This window comes from Melospiza melodia, chromosome 24 (assembly GCF_035770615.1).
Source record: "Melospiza melodia melodia isolate bMelMel2 chromosome 24, bMelMel2.pri, whole genome shotgun sequence".
In the NCBI taxonomy this organism is placed as follows: domain Eukaryota; kingdom Metazoa; phylum Chordata; class Aves; order Passeriformes; family Passerellidae; genus Melospiza; species Melospiza melodia.
Window position 1 is genome coordinate 3797586 of NC_086217.1, and position 19153 is coordinate 3816738.

Sequence of the window (19153 nt, forward strand, 5' to 3'; positions counted from 1 at the left end):
CCATGCTCTTTCTGCCAGCACTCACCCCTTCATTCAAAGGGCAGCCAGAGCCAGAAGGAACCTCCCTTGGGGAGCAGTTGTGTGTGTTTTGCCCAGTAATGCTGTTATTTCCTGAAAAACCACCAAAAAGGCTCCCTCACCCTTTGTGGAGCAACAGACCCTCAGAGCAAAGTGGGATAGATGCACCCACCTCACATGCCAGCTGTGTGGGGTGATAAGGAGAGAATGAATGTACAGAAATAAATGCACAGCATTGTGTAAAAACCGCTGGACCCTGTGCAGCACCACATGCAAGAGGAAGCAGCAGAAAAAGAAAAAAAAGAAACAAAACCCAAAAGAATGGCTGGTCAAACGGAAAGAGTCACAGGGGTTATTTTAGGTAAAAGGAAAAAGAAAGGGTAGAAATGCAGCAGTTTGAGCTGATGCCTCAGGTTTTAGGTTTTATATTTTCCAGATTCTATTCTGCTTTAGTGTGTAGGTCTAAGTTTCATATCAGGGGATGGTGAGCTCTCTTCACAGAGTAGGGAGACAAAACAATTCCTGCTCCAGCTGGGCACCAAGGACAAATGATCCAAATCTCAGGCCCAGGAGCACAAACACCGTGGGCTGAAGAGAGGAAAACAAGAAGGATGGGACTGCATGGGCTAAAGCTGGAATTGGACAAAAACCAAAATTAATGCAGCCAGAAGCCTCAGAGGAGGATTTGCATTTGATGTGGGAGAGGAGAGAGACCAGAGTATGGAGGACCCAAGATTAACTCCAAGATGCAAATGGAGCAGAATTGATCACAGTGAGAGACCCCGTGCCCGGTCGTGCATTTTGGGACCATTTTGGCTCATCTTGGGTGCAGCCCTGGCTGGGCTCTGGTGCTGACCAAGGTGGATCTTAATAAATCCCTATCTATTCTTCAGCTCTGTCCAGCCTCTGCTCTAGGCCAGTTTCACAAGGCATCAGAGCGTGTTCTAAAGAAGGCAAAGCTCACGGGGGTGTGGGCGCAGGTCGGGCGGGCTGTTCCCCAGCGGGGCGCGGAGCGGCGGCTCCGGGACCATCCCGGGACCATGCCGGGACAATGCCGGGACAATGCCGGGACAATCCCGCTCGGTTCCCGCCCCGCTCCCGCTCCGTTCCCGCTCCGGTTCCCGCCGGCGGTTCCTCCCCGCGGTTCAGCGCTGCGTGCCCGGGACGCGGCCCCGGCCGGGCTGGAATGCTGAGTCACCTCCGGCTTCCCCCGCAAAGCCGCGCTTTACCCGCCGCAGAAGGGATTTGGGATTTGCATTATCAGCACGGGCACACAAGGTGGGAAATACAGCCAGCTTTGTAGGAAACACGAAAGACTTCACAATTACAGATTTCCCCAAAGAACAGCTATTCATAAAGAAATCGAGAGCAACAAAAAACTATTTTTTTCTTGTAAAGAAATCTCCATAACATTAACAAGGACATCTCTCCCTAAGTGAACTAAAAAATACTATTTTAGAAGTGATAAACTGATTAAAATTTTAAGTTTTAAGTGATAAACTGACTAAAATTTTAAGTTTTATTCCTTTGCATTATCAGTAAAAAAAATTAAATCTATATATATATTCTATTGTATAGAAGTATACAATAGAGTATATTGTATACTATTGCGTAGAAGTATATATATATATACACTATAGAAGTATATATATGTGTATATATATAGAGAGTATGTATATATATTCTCTCTATATATATATAGAGTAGAAGTATAGAAGTATATATATACTATAGAAGTATTTATAGAGAGTTTATATATATATACTCTATATAGAAGTATATATATATACACTTCTATTGTATAGAAGTATATATATATACTTCTATATAGATTGTATATATCTATATCTATTATCTATATCTATTGTAGAGAGAAGTATTCTAAAGGTTTTGTCCTAATTCTTATTACGCTTTCTTTTAGTTACTATTAATAAATTCTTCTTTATACCCTTTTAAAGTTTTAAACCTACTTTACCTTTCTCCTAATCCCACAACAGAAAACGAGTACATTGGTGATTTAACCAACACTAAACCCATCACACTCAATACTACATTACGCAAAAAAAATCTCAAAATTAAGAAAACCTCAAATTAGCAAACCAAAACCAATACAGTGCCTAACTAAGGGTCGCATCCTCAGTGCAGTGGTAATGTGAGATGCAAAGCTGTGTTTCGTGTCAGGTACAAACAGGTGATGTGTGTATTTGTGAATGTGAAATGTGTGAAATGTGTGGACCCCAACAATGGGAGAGCTGTGAATTCTAATAATTACTGAGGAAAATAAAGCATGGAAAAAGGCCTTTGAACCTATCTTTTGTTTGCAATTAACCCTGGTTGATTTAGGAACATTGGAATTAAGGTGTTAAAGAGGTTGCTTTTTGTCTGCATTTAATCCATAAAGAGTTCTGCAATAATAACCTTTTGAAGTATAATGTTAGAATATTACTTGTATCCTTGAAACTATAGCTTTGGAATATATATAAAGGAAATATGTTTATCTCACGCCTTATTGAAGCAGAGAAAAACAGCTTGAGAAAGGAAGATGAACATCACCTCAAGGGTTTATGGTTTCGACCAAAGGGAAGCTGGACATCACTGTAATGAGATTTAGAGTCTCTGCAATTAAAAGGTGGACACACATCTGGGGAGCTGGACCCCATCAGATGGGAGTCGTCTTTCTTCTTTCAGAAACTGGACCACCACCATCTGGGGATACTCCTTTGAGATACATCCTGAGAAATTAAAATCACAATCGTGTACAGAATTGTGATGTAATGATTTGGAATGAAAATTGCTGATGAGTAAAAGATTGGAAATAGAAACTGCTGAAAAAAAAACTGATGAGTGCCCCTATAAATACCTGTAACCATCAATTATCGGTGTGCAGTTGGAGGGAAAACTTCCCCCACTGCACCCAGCGCTGTATTGCTCATACTTTACCACATTAAATAATAAATTGATTGCTGCTTGAATATTGGCCTAGTCAAGCTTCTTACTCATAACAGTAACGAGGGAGTTAATGAGTCCCTTTTAGTGCATTCGCTGAACAAAACTGGTTCCAGCGCTCCGAATTCCTGGAACCCGGCTGGGATGGGAGCCCGGCGGGCGCGGGGTGTGGAGGCTGCGGGGTTCGAGCCACGGCCCCGCTCCTCCGTTGTTCAGCAACGCGAGCTTGCACCACCGCAGGCATGAGGAAGTGGCACCTGCTGGCGGGGACGTGACAGTCCCTCTGGCCGAGGACAAGGTGTTCAGGGCGTTGGCCTCCCAAAATGCCACTGGAAAGAAAAGGGAGCATGATTAGCCGGGGGGAAACTGAGGCACAGAGGGGTTTTGCTTTGCCTGCTCAGGGCTTGGCAGTGAATTGCTGAACAGACCCAGATATTCCCCTATGTCCACTGATTTCATTTATGGTGGCAAAGGTCATTGCACAAAAGTGTGATCTTGACAAGATTTGCAGAAATTCGATTAAAAGTAGCTCTTAAAGCAGGGACTTTCTGTCCCCTGCCTTGTGCCTTGGTACTGCTCATGCCAGGAACAGTTCTGCATTAAAATATAGTGCTGTTTTTATAAATAATAAACTATTTTATTGAAAAAAAAACACAAAGAATTGTGCCTGCTCTTGCTTCCCATTGGCAGGGTTAATCCTGCTCCTGCAAGAGAGGACAGTGAGGAGAGGATGCTGGGGATGCAGGGTATGGGGTGGGCACAGGCAGGGTATGGGATGGGCACAGGCAGGGTATGGGGTGGGCACAGGCAGGGTATGGGATGGGCACAGGCAGGGTATGGGGAGTGCACAGGCAGGGTATGGGGTGTGCACAGGGAGGGAATGGGATGGGCACAGGCAGGGTATGGGATGGGCACAGGCAGGGTATGGGGAGTGCACAGGCAGGGTATGGGGTGGGCACAGGCAGGGTATGGGATGGGCACAGGCAGGGTATGGGGTGGGCACAGGCAGGGTATGGGGTGGGCACAGGCAGGGTATGGGATGGGCACAGGCAGGGTATGGGGTGGGCACAGGCAGGGTATGGGGTGGGCACAGGCAGGGTATGGGGTGGGCACAGGCAGGGTATGGGGTGTGCACAGGGAGGGAATGGGGTGTGCACAGGGAGGGTATGGGATGGGCACAGGGAGGGTATGGGATGAGCACAGGGAGGGTATGGGATGAGCACAGGGAGGGTATGGGGTGGGCACAGGCAGGGTATGGGATGGGCACAGGCAGGGTATGGGATGGGCACAGGCAGGGTATGGGATGGGCACAGGCAGGGTATGGGGTGGGCACAGGCAGGGTATGGGGAGTGCACAGGCAGGGTGTGGGGTGTGCACAGGCAGGGTATGGGATGGGCACAGGCAGGGTATGGGGAGTGCACAGGCAGGGTATGGGGTGGGCACAGGTATGGGATGGGCACAGGCAGGGTATGGGGTGGGCACAGGCAGGGTATGGGGAGTGCACAGGCAGGGTATGGGATGGGCACAGGTATGGCATGGGCACAGGCAGGGTATGGGGAGTGCACAGGCAGGGTACAGGATGTACCTAGGCACGTTCCCTTGGCTGTTACGTGCCCATGAACTTGAAGGGATGAGACAAGAACCAAATCCAGCACAGGATTTTGCCTCCCTGGTAACGCCTGAGCCCTTCTGACTTCGCTTTGATCCTGACCTGCAGGGTCCAGAGCTCTGCCTTGTGCCACAGGGATGTGCACTGCTCCTGGAAAACCACGTCCCCTTGGGCTCCAGCAGCTTCCCAGCCATTTCCGTGTGTCCCTGAGCAGGGCCATGCCAGTGCTGCTGCTCCAGGGCAGGATGTGGCACGGCTGGAACTGCCCTGACACAGAGCCTAGCAGGGAAATCCCTCAAGAGCCCTCCCTGCTCCTTGCAGGAGGGAGCTCAAGGCAATCAGCCCCTCCAAGGCTGGCCCCAGAAGCCCCTCCAAGCTTTCAACTATCACAGACCCAAGCTGTGCTCTCCTTCCCTCTGGCTTTATTTGCAGAGGGAATTAAGGTCCTGCTGGGAAAACCTCCCCTGTGCTCTGATAACTGCCTGCAGAGCCAGCTCTAAATGGCTTTTTGTAAATGAAAGCCCAGGATTAACGAGGTTCCCCTCGTCACTGTTTACTCAGTGCTCTGCCAGAGTGAGGGGAGCAGGACAGAGACCCCCTGCTCTGGGCAAGCCCCTCGGGCCACCAAGGAGCTGCCACATACGGGGGGCCAGCAAGGTGTCACCCAGCACCTGGCAGAGCCTCCCTGGAGATTCCCAGCGGAGTTTGGGATGGTGGGATGTGTGTGCACGTAGCAGAAACCTTGGTCTGGGACAGGGCATCTCCAGGGCACCGAGTTTTGTGAGCTGGGGGCCAGCCTGGGGGATGATGCTCATTTTCTTCCTATGCCACGTTGCTGGGGAAGGAAGGGGGGTGTTTGCCATGTGGGTTGGTGCTGGGCACACATCCCCCATATGACAGGAATGGAGAGGCTGTGCTGGGCTGCAGCTGGCCCCATCCCCTCGGCAGGAATCCACTCAGGGATGGCAAAGAGCTGCCACTGAGCCTTGGGGTCTGCTGAGGGGTGCAGGTCCAATGAGCCCCGTGCAGAGGGGACTCTCCTCAGCCATCCCTGCCTGCCTGAAGCAGGACAAGGGGGTCCTGCCTCTATCTGCTGCACTCCCAGGGACTGCAGCCACCACTGCCGCCCTGCACAGCTCCGACCTTTGGATGTTTGCACATTCCTGCCTGTTAATGTGTCTCGTAACCAAAAGCTGCCAGGATGGAGCATTACTCCCCCCAGCACTTGCCAGGCTGCTCCCTCCCATTCCCCAGCTGAGAATTGGCACTGACCCCACACTAGGAGGGAGCATGGGCTCCCCAAAGGAGCAAAACCTGATGCCTCTGGTGGGAGTGAAGACAGCAGTGAGCCCCAAATGCTCCCAGAGCTCCTGGGGCAGGCAGAGTCACCTCTCCCAGCCAGGCATGGGGGAAAGGAGCAACATTTCAGAGCAGAGCCGTGCTTCCCTTGGCTGCCAGGCTGGCACAGTGCCCACCAGCACGGTGCCAGGCCAAATTCTTTGCAATTTCTAGGTCAACACCCGCCTCTCGTAATGCCCTAAGCCCTCCTGCTGCCTGTGCCAGCCTCCAGCCCAGTGGTCCCTGTGCACAGGACAGGAGCATCCCAAAGGATCCACTCCGGCTGCTGCTTATCCTGGCTGGTCCCATCTGTAACCCCCCAATATTTGTCCCTCATTGCTCTGAACTGGGCCATTCCCCAAACACTTGGCTCTGCCCACAGCAGCACCCACAGGAGAGCCGTGTCCAGGGTGTCCACAGCCTGCAGCCTGCTCCTCTTCCACCCGTTTTGAGGGGTGTAAGACCCATCCCAAGGAGTCAGGCACCAAAGGAATGTGTTTGCTTTGGATTTCTAAAGCCATTTTCTCACTGTCATGATGGCAGTGAAAAAAACCCCCACAACCTCAAGACATGGGACGGTCCTAACACTCCAAACCTGGAAATAAATGAAATAAATCACCTGGAAAAACAGCCTTTGTAAAGAAATCCCCGTGGCCCCGGCGCTTGTTTGCAAACCGGCCAAGTTTCACCCTTGGCATGACGTGGCTCCCCAAAGGAGGAGGCGAGGCTGGCACGGCTCCGGCAGCTCAGCCCCTGCACCGGGGGCTGGCTGTGCCCCCCATGCCCCCCATGAGCTGGGCTGGAGGAGCAGGAGCCCTGCTGGGGCATGCATCAGGAGGGCGGTGGGGCTGAGGATGAGGAGGAGGAGGAGGAGGAAGGGGCAGCCGAGCGCATCCATGTGGCGGCTCTTACGCATTGTGGCCGGGGCACTCCCCCCTACCCTGTGCAGGGCAAGCCCCGGCCTGCCGGGACATTGTGCCAGCCGGGAACAGCCACTGGCAACGGGCACTGACCCGTCCCGGGCTCCCTGGGGGCACAGAGGGCCACGGGCACCCGAGGGGATCCTGCTGGCTGTGCTCCCCATGCCGGAGGGTGCAGAGCCCCACACACCGCACAAGGGCAGCGCTGAAATAGCTGCAGACCTGCCGAGAGAATCAGGTTCTGAGCCACATCAGCCCTGCCTCAGTTTCCCCATGAGGGTGCTGAGAGTGATCCTGGCTGTGTGAGTGCTGCAGGTGCAAGGTCACTGCTGGGAGAGCAGGGCAGGGGCTTTGCCCCCCTGTCTGTTCTCAAAGCCAGCTCACCCAATGCAGCCCACACAGAGGTGCTCACATCCAGCCTGATCCATCCCAGCTGTGGGCTCAGCACAGCCTGTCTGCAGTTTGCTAGGGCACCTCCAGCCCATCAGGCGTAAAACACCACAAAAATCAGCATCACAGGGCAGGGAGTCCCTGAGCTGTCCCCAAGCCTTGTGTGAGTGCCAGACTGCCCCAATGCCAACCCCATCCCCACCAGGGAGCTGCTGTCCCAAGCAGATCTCCCTGTCCGAGTGTGGTTCCCAAGGGGTTTCACATCCATGTTTGGGAACCTGGTTTTTCCCCAAACTTTGGAGGTTCATTCATTGCTATGCAAGGCGAGTCCATTCCCTACCCTCCTCCATCCTGTTCCCCCTTCTCCCCCCTCACCACTCCAACCATCCCAGCCCAGGATGTTAAAATGGGCTGAATTTTTTTACGATGAGAGGGGAAAAAATTTTTAGAAATCTGGGGATGAAGAGAGAACCCATGAGCTGTGACCTCCTCCAAATTCAAGGCACCAAATCCACACAAGGAAAACAAAAGGCAGCGAGATTAGCATTTCCAAACAGAGCAGAGATGGCCCCAATCTTTGAGCTGTTTATTCTAGGGTTGATTTTCAATATTTAGGATGATTAGCAAGTGAAAGCCGACTGTTGCCAGAATGGCTCCATGCCAGCCCCACACTCAATGGAGGGAAAAGAAAGACACGGCAAGAAAGGGAGAGAAAAGAAGGGCTTATGTGTATATTTTTTTCTCCCTCTGTGAACGGGAGATTGGTTTGAGGTGTCAATGTTTGCCCATCAGGGAGGGATGATGGATGAGGGGACGGCTGGGGAAATAGCAGAGATAAATAATAAAGGAATCATTGCCATGTGCCTAATAACCAGCTGGGGAAGGACCTCACTAGGACAGCGAACTGAGCTTGCAGAGACTTTTTGGAGCTGGGTTCTTCTCAGACCCCCTTTGCTGGGTGCTGGTGGATGCCCCAAAATGCAGCCAGCCCTGGAGTGCTCTGGTTCATTGCTTGCAGCAGGGGGACACTCCCAGCTCGGGGTCCCCTGTTGGGGAAGATGAAACAGGAAAGCCTTATAAATATGATTGCTTGGCAAAAGATTTTGAGAATATAGAAACTATAAGCAAGATTGAAATGAAAGCAAGCTTTGAGATACCTCAGTTACTGAACAACTGGAAAACAATGGTGTGGCCAGCTGAAGGTAATCCCCTTTTGATGGGGGGGATACAATGCCCTCTCTTGCAGGCAGGTCCAAGGTCAGAGCAGACCCTACATCTTGGCAGAAGGGGCTCAAAGAGGAGTTTTTAGGGTTTAAAATGTAACCCAGTATGGTAATGTAATGATTCTTATAGGCTGTATGTAAATGCTGTAGGATTTGTATCTTGTACTAGACTGGTTTGTAAGAATTAGAATATTCAACACAGAAGAAGATTTATTGTATTGTAAGGACAACCTCACTCTCTTACCCTTTTACTCTCTTACACTTTTACTCTCTCACCCTCTCCTCCTCTCTCCCCCTCTCTCCTCTCAGGCCTGCTCTGAGCTGTGGCTGGCAGCTCCCAGCAGGGCCCTGCACCCAGGCCCTTTGCAATGAACCCCAAATTCCACAACCAGAAGAAGATTTATTGTACTGTAACAGGAACCTTGCCCTCTGATCCTCTCTTTTACTCTCTCATTCTCTCTTTACCATGCTCTTGCCTTCTCTCTCTTCCTCTTTGGGCCTGCCCTGAGCTGTGTTTGGCAGCTCCCAGCAGGGCCCTGCACCCAGGCCCTTTGCAATGAACCCCAAGTTCCAGCCCTGGCTGCAGAGATCTCTCATCTCCATCCATCCCCACAGTCCCCAGCCCATCCCTGCCCTGTGCTGGGCGAATCTCGGAGCTGGAGCGGCCCCAGCCCCGCCTCAGCCCCGCTGCCCCCGGCAAGCCCGGGCAGGTCCCGGTGCCGGGTCCCGACCTCGCTGCTGGCACCGAGCACAGCCGCGCTTTGTGCCCTGTGCCCCTGCCAGGCGATGCCACCGCCCCGAGCACCCCCGGCTCCTGCTGGAAAAACACCTCCCCCTCCGAGCTATCGCACCCAAAGAAAGGAAAATTCACGTCCAAGTCGGTTTGGTTGCTTTCAGCTGCTGAACAAAACGGGGTTGTTTCAGGCCTCGCCTGGTGCCTCCTTTATATTCACCCTTTCTCACTTTAAACCCCTCGGCTGGCTCGGGCAGGCTGGAATATTTTTTCCTGGCAAGGTTGTTTTTTTAAGTCCCGTGGCAGGGTGGGGATACTGGAGGCTTCTCTTTTGCAGGGGGTTTGAAAACAGTACTACAAACAATACTACAAACAGTACTACGTGTTTGTGCCTGGCAAAACAAAGTGCAGAAGTGGTCTGAGGGGCAGGGAAGTGCCAGCTTTTTTGCAGCCCTGAAGTGCCACCAGTACTGGGGAGGGAAGAAGGGAGCAGCTCTTCTAACTAGAAGCTGAGAGGAGAAGCCAGGACAAGGAATTCCCTAATACCTTCTGGTATTCACGGCCCCCACTACCCCAAAGCTGAAAGGAAAGCCCAGATCTGCCTCTAAATTCCCCTCCTCAGACACATCAAAGCTGTTCCCCCACCTTTTCCCAAGGTCAGCATCCTGCCTTCCCAGCACAAAGCACACACAGACCAAGGCAAGGGTCTGTCCTGAGCTCAGGACTTATTTTGGGTTGAGATTGGCTGGATTGGGAGCAGCTGTGGCAGCTCTGGGACTGGCTGCTGGGGTGCCTGGTGCTGGGGGATCCAGCAGATCCTTGGGGAGCTGAGAGTGTGCTCCTCATGTGCTCCCCAGGAGAAGGGGGCTGTGTCCTGTGCCTGGTGCTGAGGGATCCAGCAGATCCCTGGGGAGCTGAGAGTGTGCTCCTCATGTGCTCCCTGTGAGAAGGGGGCTGTGTCCTGTGCCTGGTGCTGAGGGATCCAGCAGATCCCTGGGGAGCTGAGAGTGTGCTCCTCATGTGCTCCCTGTGAGAAGGGGGCTGTGTCCTGTGCCTGGTGCTGAGGGATCCAGCAGATCCCTGGGGAGCTGAGAGTGTGCTCCTCATGTGCTCCCTGTGAGAAGGGGGCTGTGTCCTGTGCCTGGTGCTGAGGGATCCAGCAAGGGAGCTGATGGGGTGCTCCTCATGTGCTTCCCAAGAGAAGGGGGCTGTGTCCTGTGCCTGGTGCTGAGAGATCCAGCAGATCCCTGGGGAGCTATTGGGGTGCTCCTCATGTGCTCCCCAAGAGAAGGGGGCTGTGTCCTCAGGGCAAGAGGGTTGGGACATGCAGGAGTGGGTGCCCCAAGGCTGGAGCAGCTTCTGTGCAGCTCCCTCTCCCCACCCTGCACCCAAAAGGGCTCTGAAGCCACTTGGGCATCCTGGAGCATCTACCTGGCCAGGTGGAGACACAGCACAAGCAGAAGGAGCTGCCAGCCCCAGGAGCTCCCTGCAGGGCCAGGGAATGTTATTCCCAGGGTTGGAGCAGCTCCCAGGGCTCAGGACACCAGGCACAGCCAACCTTGTGTCACACAGGTGGCGTGTAACCATTGTCTCACTGAGGTTGGTTCATGCCTCAGTTTCCCCACAGGGGATTTGCACAATTGTGCAAGTAAGTGAGAGCTCCCGTGTCCTGGGACTGGGTTTACAAACAGGGCTGGGCTGGGGAAAGGAAACAAGGAGGCAAAAGGGGTTTTTTCTTCTCATTTTTTTTTCTTTATTATTATTTTTTTTAAATTTGTAAATAACTTTGCATGAAAAAAGTTAAATTGCACAAGTATCTCTGTAGTTCTCCAACATAATCCCCAAAGCAGGAAAACAGAAGAAAAACAGCAAGTAAAAAGAAACACTGTCAATCCAAACAACTACACAGACCCCAAAGCCCCTCCTAAGTGCTTTTGCAACCAAAACAGAATCTAAATACAATCTTCAATTTCTTTTGCCAAGTCTAAGACACACCACTAAAATTCCAGCTTCTACTTGCTCCTACCTAAAGGCTGCTCTACCTCTCACAGCCTACAGCAAAGCAGAGGCAAAGAATCTGGTTCTTGAGAGCTTCAAGTCAAGTTTCAGCAGAGTTTGGCTCTGCTCCCAAAATATTTCCAAGTTGCCTTGCACTGGCCCCACCACGCTCTCACTGCACACCAAAGCTCCTCTTTGTGTGGATCCCAAGGTCTGTCCTGGCTGGATGGGACTTCATTCCCACTGCTGTCCCCTGTTGCATGCAGAGTCTTTGGCCTGAGCTCCTGGATGGAGCCTGGATGTGGATTTCTCTCTTCCTCAGCCCCAGCTGGGAGCGTTCAGTGGCTCCATCACCACCAGCTGAGGACCAGCCATAGGGCTTTCCTTGCACTTAGAGCCTGATGGAAGAGCTGGAGAAGTGAAGAGCAACAGTCTTGGACCAAAAAAGCAGAGGGGGGCTATGTCAGTGGGTGAGAGAGAGGGTCCATGGTGCTCCAGACCCTTTGGCAACTGCAGCAAGGGGTTTGGGTACAAAAAATACAAAAGCTGGTTTTGGGAGCATCCCCGTCCCTGCTGCTCCTCTCCTGCCAGGGCCAGTTCCTGGATTCTTCACAAAACCTGGTGGTGCAGGAGTCCTCCCTTGTGTGGTCTTGTTTTACAGAACAGTGAGCACAAAACCTTTAAACAGTGAAAATATAAAACAACTCTCAAACTGCATTTCCAGTCTTCCCCTCCCCCCTTTAAGAAATTCTAGTGCTAAAAAATATAGATTTCTTTGCATATATAATATATAATAGATTATATAAAAACATCTAAAGAGGCACACTTGCTGAGTTTATAAACCTTTTCTTCTTCCCTAGGCACAAATCAGCTGGGATGTTGAACTTGGAGAATCCAGAAGGGACCTGTATTTTCTTACCAGCTAATTATCACACTGTACTTACCAACTGCACTGAGACAGAAAAAGGAAAGACAGAGAGAAACAAAGAGGTGTGGAAATTGCACTTTAGTCTATCTAATCCTAAACCACCAGGAATCTCATGTCTTAGATGGGATTTCGCAGGTAATTTTAGCCCTGATGGAAAAGAACCCATCGTAATTCACATTTCTTTTTTAAAAGTAAAATGTAAAAAAATAAGTAGTGTTGATTTTCTTCTCTTGAGAAAACTAGAGACTTCTGAGGTGTCCTTTGGAGACACAGCAGGCAGTTCCTGGGGTGGTAGGTTCTTTGCCCTGGTGTTTCTGGGAATAACCTTACAATGAAGCTGGTAAAAGTCACCTCTAAGTGGGCATCTCTAGGAAATCTTGTCCCTTTTAAGTCCCAGCTTGAGGAGAGCATCCTACACAGCCTTACAAGAGGCGTGCCAGGCTGCTCAGGTTGATGACATCTGCCAGCAAAGAGGCATCGATGTCTTCGAACACCTGGTCGATGTTGACACAATTGGAGAGGTAATCATTTGCCCCTTCATCCCAGGGATGCTCCAAGAAAGTGGTGGCCATGAGGGTTTCATTAAAGTCCAGGCTGTACTGGTTGGATTCAGTGACAACTTGTTCCTGCCCCTGGGGACACTCCACGTGCTGCCCTTGTCCTGTCCAGTCCAGGTCGCACGTGACGGGGTTGACGGAAGGCGGGAGCTCCATATCCACCAGCGTGGAGAAGTCTCCGTTGAGGTTGGTGTTAAAGACAGTCTCCCAGTCAAAGACACCTTTGAGGGAGCCCAGCTCAGTCTGCTCCTCCTGGGTCATCAGGGCAGAGCTGGGCAGCCGCGCTGCCTTGGCCGTGGGCAGGGGCGAGGGCTGCTTGCGCTTCTGCCCCGCCTTGGTCCCCACGGGGCTCCAGCTCTGGCTGCTGGTGCTCTCCTCAAACTCTTTGAGCAGCTGCTGCGATGCCACGCTGGCCTCCAGGAGGCTGTTGGAGCTGCAGGAGGAGGAGGCTGGGCTGCCAACGTGCCGTGCCTCTGCCTGGGCTCTCCCAGAGAAGGCCGGGTGGATCTGCACCGGGGACATCCTGCGCTTCTTGTAGGTGCCGTACTTGAGCCGGTTGGCGTAGTAGGGGTCCAGCTTCCAAAATCCGCCTTTCCCCGGCTCGTCTTTCTCTCGAGGCACCTTGATGAAAGACTTGTTCAAGGACAGGTTGTGCCTGATGGAGTTCTGCAGCCAAAAGAGAAAGAAACCGAGGCTGAATGCTTGTCTGCTGTGGGACCTACCTGTGTGGGGAGGCTGGTGGAGGTTGTCAGCAAGGACCTTTGGGAAAACAAAGGAGAACTGGCAACATCCAGAACTCCAAGGCTATAAAGTCCCTCAAACCCCTGAGTTTTCCCCCCTGAGCCTCCAGCAGTTTTCCTGTCTCCCATCTCATCCAGCAGGAGCCAAGGGGGTTCAAGCTAGGACTTGCCACCAATGGGAAGCTTTTGGGCAGCTCTCCTTGGCTGGAAACTGGGGCCATGGGGCCTTGAATCATGCAGAGCACTGGGAGAAACTGGCTTGAATTGCTCTAGGCATGGAGCTGGGCTGGAGGAGGTTGGAGCCTCCTTTGTGCCACGGAGGAAGAGGTGGGTCTCCACACCCATGTGGCCATGGCCCCTTGACAAGGGACAACACATGGCAGCGCTGTGGGGGGATGGCAATCAGGGCCCTGCTGGCATCCCCCAGTTCAACTGTGCCTATTGTTAGTGTTGAGAGGAAAATATGTGGACAAAACACAGGCACCATGCCTTCCCCCAGCCAGGCTGGCACAAATCAGACGGGAGAACACGGAGAGACACGTGGGCTGTTCCACCCTGCGTGTCCCCAGAGGTGCCTCCTGGCCCAGGGAAGCTCGGTGTGAAATCACTGCATCTTCATCAGCCACTGCTCAAATAAGCTGAGGGAAAAAAAAAAAAAAAAAGGGTGGTGGGGGGGAAGAAAAGGAGGAGTTTCTGCTCCCGTCGAGCTGTTCTGAAACCCTGAATGTGCCTGGAGTGATGTGAATAATCAGAAAGGAAACTCAGTTATTGGGCAAATAACTCCACAAAGCCAGGACTGTACTAAGAGATTGGATATGGTGGAGGTGTTTTTTTTTTTTTTAATGTTGCCTGGATATCTTTATGCTTATTCATCCATAATCCGTAGTGCCGAATAGGAAAAACAAGGCTCAATTGCTTAGAGCTGTTGAAAAACATGCACACACACACTCACACACACACACACACAACAAAACCCTCCTCTGGGCTGGAGCTCCTTGGGTTTGTTGGCTCCTCTCCAAAGCACTCAGCTCCCACAGGAATATATCCATCTCCCCCCCAGACTATGGGTGGCATGACCTTTCCAGGCTGTCTTCACGTACGGGAATCGGGATAGGGGATGAGAACACAGCCTGGACAAGAAAGAAAAGGAAAAAAAAAAAAAAAAGAAAGGAAGGGAGAAAAAAAGTGAAAAGAAACAAAAGATTTAAAAAAAAAAAGGGAAGAAAAAAAAGAAGAAGCAAGAACAGAGATATTCCCCCACACAATCCAGGCTGTGGTAACTCCAATTTTACTGTGTAATGAAATTTTATAAGGTTCAGAGACTTGAAAGCTGAATTCTCTGCTGCCCATCTCTCCTCCCCATCCCAAACTCCGCTCAGCCCAGGCTGAATTATTACTCAGCCAGTCAACATATTTATCATTCCTGCCTGCAACAGTCCAGGGTACCCCCTGCATCTCTGCAGAGAGGGATTGAAAACCTTCTTTCTTTTTTTAATGAACACATTTAATTAAAAACCTTGTGAATGCCCAGCCATGAAGTGTGCAGGAGAAAGTCAACTTGTTGGCAACCCAGCTCCTGCTTCCAAATCACTTTCACAGGAGTGCAAGAGGGGGACCAAAATGGCCCTGGAGGGAGACCAGGAAGGATTCCCTTCCCCATGATGGCCTTCAAGAGCCACTGGAGACCCACCTGCCTGGAGAGAAGGTGGGCAATGCCTGGGCTTTGCAGTGGGGTTCTCCAGCTCTGCTTGGATGGGCACTGCCATCAGGATTAGTGACACGCTGTGGATTTAGGATGGGAATAACCCCAGAGCAGGGATGAGCCCCCCCAGGGCCCTCCAGCCCTGCCATGTCCTAGAAAACCTCTCGTGCCAGAGGTCTCCTCGTGTGACAGAGGAGGGCAGTGAGCCAAGGAGGCTGGGAAAAGCCCCTGGGCTTCAGGCTGTCCCCAAAGCTTTCCAGCCTGGGGGCTGTCCCCTCCCCACTGGGGACAGCAGCCCAAATTAACCCCTCCTGGGCTTCCCTGTGCAGCTCTCACCAGCTCATCCCAGCGATGGAGCCTCCTTGGGGCCAGGAGCTCCGTGCTCTGCCCTGCTTAGAAAGCAGCAGCATTTCAGCACATCCCAGTGGGACCTTGTCCAACAAGTGGCATCTCCATCCCTGCCCCATGCCTGGTGTTCAGCACCCAGGGACACTGGACCTGGCACCTTCTCCACGTGTGCTCAGCCCTGAGGGACCCAGGGCCCCATGAGAACTCCAGGAACGGAGGCACTGAGAGGCCTTTGCCACGAAGCCAAGAGGAGTCTCAGGTGCCAGGAGCCCAACCAGCACCTCCCTGCTCCCAAAACAGTCCTGGGCTCTCCCCACCACGGCTCCTTCCCTCTGCCCCTCCTGTGGCCGTGGCATTTGTGCCCAGCCAAGTTCTTTCCCATTCCAGCCCTTCCCACTGGAGGCTGCTGTCACTCTTTTCCCAGCGGGACCCAGCAGGATCTTGTCTTGCAGGGCGGAGCCGTGGAAAGCCCAGCTCAGCCCTGCAGGGAGAGCGGCCGAGGCTCCTCATGCCCTACCTGCCAGGTGGGGTCAGCGTGTCGGAAGTAGCAGAAGTTATCAGTAATCCACTTGTAGATGGCAGAGAGGGTGATTTTGGGTTTATTGCTGGCTTCCATGGCCATGCAGATGAGGGTGGCGTACGAGTAGGGGGGCTTGACGTGAGGGTTGGTCTTGTAGTCGATGTCCCCGGCCAGATGAGGGGGCACAGCCGGGTCGTGCTGCGAGCTGGAGGAGGTGGAGGAGGAGACGGGAGTGCAGGGGGTGTGCCGAGTGCCCTTGCAGGCCGGGTCGGCGGCCAGCGGCGAGCACGGAGACTCGAAATCAACCAGGCTGAACAGGCTCTCGCTCATGGTGTAACAGTCCTGCGGGTCCGAGCCGGAGTACAGCTGAGGCAGGCCAGTCTGCGCCACCGTGAAGTCCCTCAGCCACATGAGGTCGGGCAGGCTGTCATCCAGGTCTTCCTCCACGCACTTCAATTTGCCCTTGGCTTTCAGTGCCTGGCCTGGCCACGCCATGCCTCCCTCGGTGCTTCCCAGGCTGCACGGGAGCGGGAGGGAAGGGATGGGGCAGGTCCTGCAACAACAAGAGGGAGGGGGTGAGGTTCCCCAAGGTGCAAGTCTCTTCTGACAGCCAGGCAGGGCCACCCCTGGGTGCTCCTGGAGCTGCTGGGTGAGACCCATGCTTGGTGTGCTGTGCAGGGACCTGCAACGCCTGCCCTGAGGGGCTTTAGCACCCTTAAAACTTGGGAAAATTCCCTCAAACTCCCACACCTCAGTGTCACCCACTGACCCTGAGGGACTTTAGCACCCTTGAACCTCAGGGAAACTCCTCCACCTCAGTGTCACTCACTGACCTGCTGCCCAGCAAGCTCTTGGCTGAAAAAGAATTTAAAAAAACCCAACAGAAAGCCCCTCAAACAACCAAAATCCAGCCCTGCCATCCCACAAAGTGAGGTTGTTTCTTGGGAACACACATCTCTAGATACATGGCACTCACAGGACTGACTCTCAGCATTCCCCACCAGGACAAAATACTTGAAAGTTTCCCCCCTTGCAGCCAACCTCTCTCGGTTTGATGCTAATTCTGCTTTTACTTCCCGTGGTACCCAGGAACAACTCAGGGGTGGGCTGGGGGAGCTGGTGGGGTCCCACCCCGAGCACACCCTGAGTCAGAGCGAGCCGGCAGCTTCAGACCCTGGGGAATCCTGTGTCGGGGACGTGAATTTTAACCCGAAATCCCGAGTGCTTGGGCCAGGAGGGAGCGCCGGGAGGGCGCACACCCGGAGCCGCCTCCCCGCTCGCACCCCCCGCCCCAAACGGCGGCTGCGGCCGCGCTGCCCTTCCCACCCCCGCCGCACCCCCTTACCCCGTCCCGGTGCCGGTGTCGCCTCCCGACAGGCAAAGTTCACGACACTGTAAGAAGCTTCTGGAAAAACGGGAGACGAGAGGGGAAAAAAACACCAAAAAAATACCAAAAAAACACGAAAAAAAAAAAAAAAAGAGGGGGGAGTAAGAGAAGAAAAGGGGGAAGAGAGGCCCGGTGGGTGCCGGGGCTGCCCGTGCCGGCCGCTGCGGGGTGCCCGGGCCGGGCCGTGCCCGCCGAGCCGCCGTGAGCCGCGGCCGCCCCGTGCGGGGTTAAGTAGCGGCTCCGGGAGGCTTCGCGCGTTGCCATGGCGACGCCACGCCCCGTAAACATCCTCCGGGCACGCCATTGGCCCGCGCGTTGCCATGGGGACGGGGGCGGGGCCCGGGGATGCCGCGGGACCGGGCCGGGGAGATGGGGAGGATCAGGGGGGCTCTGGGGTGACCTTATCGCGGCTGTTCCCTCTGAAGGGAGCCCTGACAAGGCTGGGGAGAGCCCGAAGGGATGGGGAGGTTCTGGAGTGACCTTATCGCGGCCTTTCTGCTCTGAAGGGAGCCCTGACAAGGCTGGGGAGAGCCCCAAGAGATGGGGAGGATCAGGGGGGCTCTGGGATGACCTTATCGTGGCTTTTCCGCTCCAGAAGGAGCAATGACAAGGCTGGAGAGAGCCCCGGGAGATGGGGAGGTTCTGGGGTGACCTTATCGCCGCTTTTCCGCTCTGAAGGGAGCCCTGACAAGGCTGGAGAGCACCGAGCCCAGCCAAAGGGGTGGGGAGGCTCTGGGGGGGCTCTGGGGTGACCTTATCGCGGCTGTTCCCTCTGAAGGGAGCCGTGACAAGGCTGAGGAGAGCCCCAAGAGATGGGGAGGCTCTGGGGTGACCTTATCACCGCTTTTCCGTTCCTGAAGGAGCAATGATAAAGCTGGAGAGAGCCCCAAGAGATGGGGAGGATCAGGGGGGCTCTGGGTGACCTTATCGCGGCTGTTCCCTCTGAAAGGAGCCGTGAGGAGGCTGGAGAGAGCCCCGGGGGTGGGGAGGCTCTGGGGGGGATCTGAGGTGACCTTATCGCGGCTTTTCCGCTCCTGAAGGGAGATCTGACAAGGCTGGGGACAGCCCGAAGGGATGGGGAGGCTCTGGGGTGACTCTGGGGTGACCTTATCGCGGCTTTTTGGCACCTGAAGGGAGCCGTGACAAGGCTGGAGAGCACCGAGCCAGGCCAGAGGGGTGGGGAGGCTCTGGGGTGACCTTATCGCAGCTTTTCCGCTCCTGAAGGGAGATGTGACCAGGCTGGAGAGAGCCCAAAGAGATGGGGAGGATCAGGGGGGCTCTGGGGTGACCTGATCGCAGCTTTTCCCTCTGAAGGGAGCCCTGACAAGCTTGGGGAGAGCCCCAGGAGATGGGGAGGCTCTGGGGAGGATCTGGGGTGACCTTATCGCAGCTGCTCCCTCTGAAGGGAGCCGTGAGGAGGCTGGAGAGAGCTCAGAGAGATGGGGAGGTTCTGGGGGGCTCTGGGGTGACCTTATCTTGGCTTTTCTGCACCTGAAGGGAGCTCTAAGAAGGCTGGAGAGAGCCCAAAGAGATGGGGAGGCTCTGGGGTGACTCTGGGGTGACCTTATCTCGGCTTTTCCCTCTGAAGGGAGCCGTGACAAGGCTGGAGAGAGCTCAGAGAGATGGGGAGGTTCTGGGGGGCTCTGGGGTGACCTTATCTCGACTTTTCTGCACCTGAAGGGAGCTCTAAGAAGGCTGGAGAGGGCTGAGCCCAGCCCCGAGAGATGGGGAGGCTCTGGCATGACCCTATGGAGGCTTTTCTGCACCTGAAGGGAGCCGTGACGAGGCTGGAGAGG

The 19153-nt window shown here is 53.8% G+C and overlaps 1 protein-coding gene and 1 long non-coding RNA gene across 2 annotated transcripts; one reads left to right on the forward strand and one right to left on the reverse strand.

Annotated features, from left to right (window-relative positions):
• Positions 1-1178: 1178 nt before the first annotated feature.
• LOC134428886 (uncharacterized) lies at positions 1179-2990 on the forward strand. The gene is made up of 2 exons (XR_010030495.1): positions 1179-1296; positions 2534-2990. It is a non-coding gene; the product is annotated as an uncharacterized LOC134428886 (long non-coding RNA).
• Positions 2991-10935: 7945 nt separating this feature from the next.
• FOXJ1 (forkhead box J1) lies at positions 10936-17435 on the reverse strand. The gene is made up of 3 exons (XM_063175893.1): positions 17316-17435; positions 15968-16523; positions 10936-13326 (listed from the first exon to the last, which is right to left on the reverse strand). The coding sequence occupies exons 2-3, from the start codon at positions 16463-16465 to the stop codon at positions 12526-12528; spliced, it is 1299 nt and encodes a 432-aa protein (XP_063031963.1). The 5' UTR covers positions 16466-16523; positions 17316-17435; the 3' UTR covers positions 10936-12525.
• Between the last annotated feature and the right edge of the window lie 1718 nt (positions 17436-19153).